We start from the raw sequence: 8,134 nt of genomic DNA on the forward strand, positions 1-8,134 counted from the left end.
CTCTCTTGAGTGAAGGTGACACACAACACTATGACTGCAGTCATCAGAAGAACACACATCAGCCCCAAACACACACCAGCTGCTCTGGAGATCATCACACCACCACTTCCTGAAGAGGATAGATATAATGTTAGTCTCTTCACTTCCTCATATCATACGACTCACATCTTCTGAAACATGTGAACTTTAGACTAACGCTTGTCAGGCGTTTATTAGTGTGGTTTTTGTGTTTTGTGAGTAAATGCAGAGGAACAGTTCACTCAAAAATTTTTTCCTGATTATTTACTCATCCGAGTTTCACTGTATTTGACTTTTTTCAGCCGATGATATATTTTTGGTTTTGGAGGAAAACGTGAACAGGTCTCAAAATAAACCTTTTCTAAAGGTCAAAAATCCATATTTAGGAAGCTTTAAATTAATCCACATGACCCTGGTTGACAAATAAGTGTCTTTTCTAGCAAAACGATGAGTCACTTTCAGGACAAAAATAAAGCATTAACCACCATCAAAAAATGGAGCATGCAAAGACTGCATGTCAGATCATACTGGAGCATAGCTGTCAACATTGAACATTGAAAATAAGGGACATTTCCCGGAATCCATCCCCAAAATAAGGGATTTTTTTTTTTTTTTACACGATTCTTATCCACAAACTTAAAAAAAAAAAAAGCACTAATCATTAACAGTCTAAAGAGTTTAGAACTACACAATATATATTAAAGAATGACAGACCAATTGATATGTTAAAAGTGATTTATTTATGAACAAGGTAATATTAATAATAATTTAATATTAATAATAATTTCGTGCTGAGAAACGTCGTTTTTCCTGACAACGACAAATTTTGCAGTAGGCATAATTTGGACCTACATGGCTGCTTGTCAGGTAGTGGAAGGTGGACTCCCATTTACTCAAATATCGGCATAATTTTGGTTGGTGATTAATTCAGTGATTTTGGCATTCGGCGTCCTAATCCATCATCGCAGATCACACTCATCTACTCTTTCGAAGTTCACTTCCCGCTACTTTTTCCCTCTTCCTCCCGCCCGCTGGTGCCGCTGCAACTGTCTTCTTCTTCGATGGTAGCCTAAGCTACTGCCACCTGCTGTACTGGAGGTCACGCAACCCAAGTGCAAGCCACTTCACAGACACAGATAGATGCGTGTTCTGAGTTAAAGGCCATGTTGCAGGTTAAACACCACTTTCGATTAATGGGTACATAAATCACTCAAGATATGTATATCATTTTTAAAATGTCTCAAAAATGGTCTTAAAGACCTATTTTTTAAGTTTTTGGTATTAACGTTTTTTTTTACGCAACTCTGTGATGACGTCATGTTGGGGAGAAGTCGAGGAAAGGTAGCCTCAGTCTAGTATGATGAAAGTGCACTGGAACGGCAATCAAATCCGTGACTTCCCACCCGTGAACTCGTGTCTCATACTAGATCGATGCACTCCGAGTTCCGAGGTCACACAGCACGCGAAACAACGATGACAGCCCCTACGAATAATACTGCCTGCGGATGCAGTGTTTATGCAAGTAGTACACGTTGAAAAAACGATTTTAGGTCAATGCAACATTGCAATAAAATAAATAATCTAGTTACAATTCCTTGCGCTCAGAAAGTTTGGCGTAACTTGCCTGGAACGGTACAAAGTCGTTAGTAGTGATTACGAGCTCAAAAAAAAAAAACCTGCCTGGAACGAGCGCAGCATCAGAACTATAGCGACTGACTGGGATGAGGAAGAGGTGGCGAGAGCAAACATGTATGATGGCCCGCAGCTGTGTAATTTCGATCGAGCCAGCCGTGAGAGGGAAAATGAGGAATTGCCAAGAACTGATGTCCGTCAAAGCTTATGCATGGTCCGAGGAGAATGAGTGGAGAGTTGGTGAAGTGTCCTGGTGAGTTGCTATCATTTAGCATCGCAGCAATGAGCACTGGAGCTAGTACAAGCAGCAGTGTGCAATAACGACACACACACACATACATATATATATATATATATATATATGTGTGTGTGTGTGTCATTGAATAGCACCGAGTGTAAAATCAATGTTTTCTTTATATCTAGTGGCAGTGATCATGACATTAGTTCAGAGAAGTACCGGTAACCTTTGTCATAGTGTCATAGAACTGGTAAATTTTGTCTTTGTCATCTAGAAATAAAAGGCATCATGCTAGTTATATGGACGTTTCTAAGCGTTTATCTCGTCCTCTAGTGAAAATGTTGTTGCAAACGTAGCCGTGTGTCTGTCGCTGTGTTTGACAGGTGCTTGTGTGGGCGGTGCTGTCCCATGGAAACTGCGTTAGAAAGCTTGTACTGTAGGGAAGTTAGTGCGTTTGGGTCGCTATCTCTCTATCTTTCTGTTTGTCTATCTATCTATATACTGTATCTAGTCTATCTATCTATCTATATATATGTATTTATCTATTTATCTATAATCTGCGTTCTGCGCTATCTGAATACTCTCGTCTCTCTAGTCACTCTCAATGCTCTCAAGGCGGCTTTGGTAAATTCTCTCCCCAACGTGACGTGATGCAATGCATTGTGGGGGAAAGGAGACCGCTGTAAGATAGTACCTACTTTTTCGTATTATATTCCATTTTGTGATACCCAACAACATAAAATACAATGGATAACAGTTTAAATGTTTATTACCAACAAGCAATTTGCACATATTCATTAAAAAATTTACCTTGCAACACGGCCTTTAACACAGTGTAAAATTACGGGATATTTTACGGGAAAATACTAAAACGGGAAGACAGCGGGAAAAGGAAAAGACCTAAAATACGTGAGAAACCCGGAAAAACGGGAGGGTTGACAGCTATGTACTGGAGGACCTGGAAGAGAGTGAATATATTCAACATTCGAGTTTCATTCAAACACTGGAGCGGAGGGAGTTGCCATAGAAACGGAGCGCCAACACAACAACTGACAAGCAGGGATTCACTGACTTTTGCTGCTGTTTTCAAAGCTCTCGGTAAGTTTAGTCCCTAAAATCACACAGATATTACATACAACTGTTCATGACACTTCTCTTGCTTTTTTTTTTTTTTTTTTTGACTTGCTTTTGTTGAATTTACTTAATAGAAATGGTTAATGTCTTCGAATCGGTCCGTTAGCATCTTACCCTTTTCAGAAGAGGGAACATTAGGCTAACTCCATAGACGGAGCTCTTTATTAAAGTTTGGGATTTTTTTACATCTTTATGTGTAGATGAGAGCATTTGACAGGTCTGTGAAAGGTTTGCTGTGTTTTATTTATTTATTTTAAATGGGTGACTGGAAATAGGCTCATTTATTTAACCTAAAGTTAAACATCTAAACTGTAAGTTAACTGTTAATCGGTGACATCACTTATTTCAGCGCGACAATAAACTGAATCATGTGTTTTAATCTCTCATGGTAAACAAATATTGACAAAAACTATTGATTTCAGCCTTTCAGGAGAGAAAAAAAAACCTCAGCAACAGGGGAAGCTCCAAGATTTAGCAATTTCTGAAGGCAGAAGAACTGGGAAAGCTTCTTTTTTTAAGAAGGCTTTGACATCCATAAGTAAGCTATATTAAATAAGAAAACCTAGAAACAAATTCTGTTACGTTACGAAATAGTTTTCTTTTTTTTTTCTTAGCTTGGTTCCTTGTAATAAAACTGGCATATAAATATGGTTGTCTCTGTGACAAATTGCTTATGTTCCTAGATTCTTCAATGCTAATGGCCTGCTACACCCCAGAGTCCTGCTACATCTACAAAGAACACTGAATCATACAGTTAATAACCACAAATATACACTATTGTTCAAAATTCAGTAAGATATGTTTTTGAAAAGACATCTCATGCTCACCAAAGCTTTTTTGTTTTTCAGAAAAAAAATTCAAAAGAACAGCATTTATCTGAAACAAACAAAAAGTGACACTCACTTTTAATCGATTCAATGCATCATTGCTGAAATTTTTTTTTTTCTTTTCTTTTTAACTAAACTATTAAGCTGTAGTGAGCAGGCGTGGTTCATCCACCTGCTATTGGGAGAAGCATGCACAAGCTCTCAGTCCAGTCTGTTTTTCCACCTTGCCGTTCTCCGGTGGCTTTTTATCCGATCTCTCCACGCCAGTTACTGCAATCAGACACAGGTGTTTATCATTTTGCACTTTACTCAGTGTTCGTCTCCCAAATATCTGTCCAGCTGGCCGCTGCAGACCTTACTGAACCATCCACCACTTTGCCACATAAACTTTTAGTGTACAATACCATTTAAAGGTTTTGGGTTTATTTAAAATAGAAATACTATATTCACACACAAGACCACTATTCAGAAAATTCAGCTTAGATCACAGTGATCAATTACATTTTAACATAATTCACACATAACACATCTCATAACCGTGCACTACAGTTATATGTGATGAAATAAATCATCTTTTGTACGAAATAATACGAACAGCAGCAATGCTAATCTTTCTCCTTTTGGTTTCCTGTTTCTATCTTGGGATGCCCATCTCAAAGTTACTAGACATCACGCCAGTTCCAGTTTGGATCCAGCCTTCAGCAGATGCTAAGACTCACGATGACTTCAGCAGATGCTAAGACTCATGATGACTTCAGAAGATGACAACTAAAGATAAACATACAAGTCTGCCAAATATTACCCTTATATTGTGATCATTGCCTTAAAAAGTAAGTTCACAGATTGTTAACCAGCTTTCTATTGTTACAGTGTTGGTAATATATGTAAATTAACAATTATTACCTGTTCTCTGAATTACATGTACCAAAATATCACCATTTATTTGGGAGGCAGAACTCTGGCAGATGATGCAAAAGTTTGACTTCATGTCTCACTTGTGTGTCCTGTTTAGCTGCGTTTTCTGCCTTTGTATTCTCACTGTTTGTTTGCACTCAAACTACTTTACTACTAGTCTACTACTATTAAATTATTAATTAGTTCGGGCATCTTTTTACCATGTTTACCTAAAAAAAAAAATAACCCACTGAAAATAGTTGTCAAAAATAGTTGTCGATTTTTTTTTTTACTTAAGGGAGGAACTTTTCAACAAATTCACTTCATAGCGCATCAATGGAAGACTTTCCTATGTAACAAACACGGTTTTCCACTCTTGTATTTATCCATATCAGGTTTGTAAATTTATGGGGGGTTTATACTGTATTTTGCATCATTAATATCGTATGAAATTTATATGAAAAAGAAAACATGACAAGGTCACTGGACTCCTCACAGAATCCCAGTATTATACCACAAATATTTTCTACTTGGCTAATCTTAAAATTAAACTTGGATTGATACTTAATACCCGATGTGATAATTCATAATACAAGGGTTCGGTTCCTGGAGTTGTACCTATCTGCAAATTTTCAGCTCCTCAGGAGCAGTTGACAATTACAGCCAGATCAGGGTTAGATCTGAATTCTGCAGGAAAGGAAGATCTCCAGGAACAGGAATGGGCAGCCATGTTATATTGGTTATGTATGATTGATTTTGAACTGTACTATTTTTATCGCAGGTTTTCATGGGATCCCATAGACATCATAACATCAGATGTTGGTCTGGACAGCTGGACAGTACATCACACTGACCTCTCTGCTTTTGCACAGATAGCTGACTACTACCATGTTCTGTGAAGGTATTATTATAGCAAAACTGATCACCTGGGACAGTGGAATCTGCAGCTGTAAAAATAGTAGCACATGCATATCAGTAAACTGAAGTCACAAAAGTTTTTTTAGGAGTTGCAAATGTTTTATTTACTCGTTCCTTTTCATAAACACAACACAAGAGTAACACCATTTCAAATTCTGAGGTGCACAAATCCTATTCTACAAATCACAAAATAAAGAAACCATATGCAGACCAGGATCTTGTCTTCATGACAACAATATCTATACTTCATGTTGAGCATAAATATAAAGCCTACTGATAAAGGACACCATCAACAGTATTGACGGCAAAATAGACTGTTTGACAGGTGCAATATGCCAGTGTGTCACCGGCCGAAGGTTTTCAAAAGGCATCACGCGAGTGTGAACATCACGATCGGTCGGCATTTAAACAGACCTTTGCTCTTGATTCCGATCGGTCCAATGCAATAATGAAATCTGAGCAGGTCTAAAAACTGAAACTGTTGATGCTGCACTTTACACTTTGGAAAGGTTATATATATTTTTTAAATATGAGCACACCTACAAGCTGGGATTTATAATGCACTGTAATCATAGTTATTTATTAATATTTTTCATTCTATTTTAATATATCATGTTGGTTTGAGACGGGAAGTATTTTATTTACAGTTTTTATTTTATATATATTTTATTAAAAAGTATTTAAAAAAAGTGTAAAACAATTGTTGAAAAAAAGTTTATAGTAGCCTAATAAACAACCTGCAGTTTAATGTAAGCATTTCTTTCCCTTACTGTACCGAAAATGAACCGAACCGTGACTTTAAAACCGAGGTACGTACCGAATCGTGATTTTTGCGTACCGTTACACCCCTATATATATAAGTGGCAGGGGGCGTTGCGCAGGGAGTGGTCATATTTTCCTGCTTTTTTTCTCTAGCTGATCACATATCTGTTTAATTATTATAATTTTTTTATTGAAAAGTTTGATTTTTGTGATTATTATTATTTATTTATTATTATTATTTTTAAATAAAATGTAAAAATGTAAACAATACAGATTTATGTTTTACAGGCTTCTTTGATCATATTTGCTAAGGGTGCCAATGATTCTGACCACGACTGTTAGAATGAGAACTGATATGTGAGACCACACATGCATTCTTGCTCTCTGTCCAGTGATAAACACAGCATGTGGTTATTGACCCATTTTATTTGACACAGAATAATGACATGATCGTGTCATTATTAATCAGTCGACACAACATCACCCTGAAATTACTTTGCACTGTAGAAATATGGTTTTGGCAAGATATGTACAGTGGCAAAATATTTTTTAATGAGTGCTACTACTTCATATTCAATATTCTAGGCTAAATTAAAGGGATATAGGTCACTTTTATGGATATTTCTTTACAAACTTCATAATTATTATTATTTTTTTTTAGAAGGGTATGGCCATAGTGATGATGGGTTTTGCCTGTCCATGATCGAATCCACAAATACCAGTTACATTTTAAGAAAGTCTGTAAAAATGTGGAAAAAATAAAGATTACAATAAATAAAAATAAAAATGAAATATAATATTACAGATTATTCCGGATAAAATTGAATTGTATCCCCCTGCATAAATCTGGTATAACAGTCTGTGAAGTTTTTAATTTGTAATTTGTAGAATAGGATTTATACTCCTGCAATAAATATTTTGAGAAGGTGTAACTGTTTTTATGAGAGAGAGAGAAGAAAACAAAATACAAGATTGCAACTCCTAAAACATTTTCTTGATGATATATAAAATAATTGAAATATTCTCTACAAATTCTACTGTCAGGTGCTCACTTTTGATACAATAATTTTAGATACAATAAATGTACTGTATGCAAATACAACAAAGGGACATAAACAACCGTATATTCAGGGATGCAAACTCATCATCTTTAAGTGAAAATTGTCATTTTGAATCTAAAATGGATCATTTGTGTGATTTATGTAAATCCAAAGGGTTTTTGAAAATGTGTGTAGTAAGTAGTGATTCAAAGTAGTATCGATTTAATCTAGGTACCTGCTGAAAATGACTACTTTCAAACGCTCCTGTGCGTATATTTGTGGCTTGAAATTCGTAAAATGTGCAAAAAAAAAAAAAGATCAGCATATTCACTGACTATCGTCTATTATGCACTCACTGTATAATCCATTCACAATTAGGAGAACAGTGACAACCAAATTTACCCAATTATAGGAGTGAATCTGATCAAATGTTCTGAGTAACTTCCTAAATTGCTATGATTGACCCCACCCTCCTTAGTTACTGTTGCTGTGTCCGATAAACCATGCCGCTCTCACTCAGTATACTGTCGCAAGAGCTGTGCCAAGTGTGTGTGCCTCTAAAGGGCCTCGCTTCTAGCCTGCATTTTATGTTTAATTTTTATTACTGGTTTTTCACCCATTTTGTCCTTTGAAAGACTAAAATAGTCATAGCTGATAGACTGTATAAGACT

At 36.2% G+C, this 8,134-nt stretch overlaps 1 protein-coding gene across 1 annotated transcript in view; it reads right to left on the bottom strand.

The window, feature by feature from the left end:
* The window catches only part of LOC113071294 (C-type lectin domain family 17, member A-like), a 6,691-nt gene extending 2,462 nt beyond the window's left edge, over positions 1–4,229 (bottom strand). Inside the window, exons 1-2 of the mRNA XM_026244665.1 lie at positions 4,022–4,229; positions 1–109 (exon numbers count right to left, since the gene is read on the bottom strand). The exon at positions 1–109 is cut by the window's left edge and continues 35 nt beyond it. Of these exons, the coding sequence (XP_026100450.1) occupies positions 1–109; positions 4,022–4,040 (128 nt within the window). The 5' untranslated portion in view covers positions 4,041–4,229. The remainder of the gene's footprint in view (positions 110–4,021) is intronic.
* Between the last annotated feature and the right edge of the window lie 3,905 nt (positions 4,230–8,134).

This window comes from Carassius auratus, unplaced genomic scaffold (genome assembly GCF_003368295.1).
Source record: "Carassius auratus strain Wakin unplaced genomic scaffold, ASM336829v1 scaf_tig00006772, whole genome shotgun sequence".
NCBI classification, from domain to species: domain Eukaryota; kingdom Metazoa; phylum Chordata; class Actinopteri; order Cypriniformes; family Cyprinidae; genus Carassius; species Carassius auratus.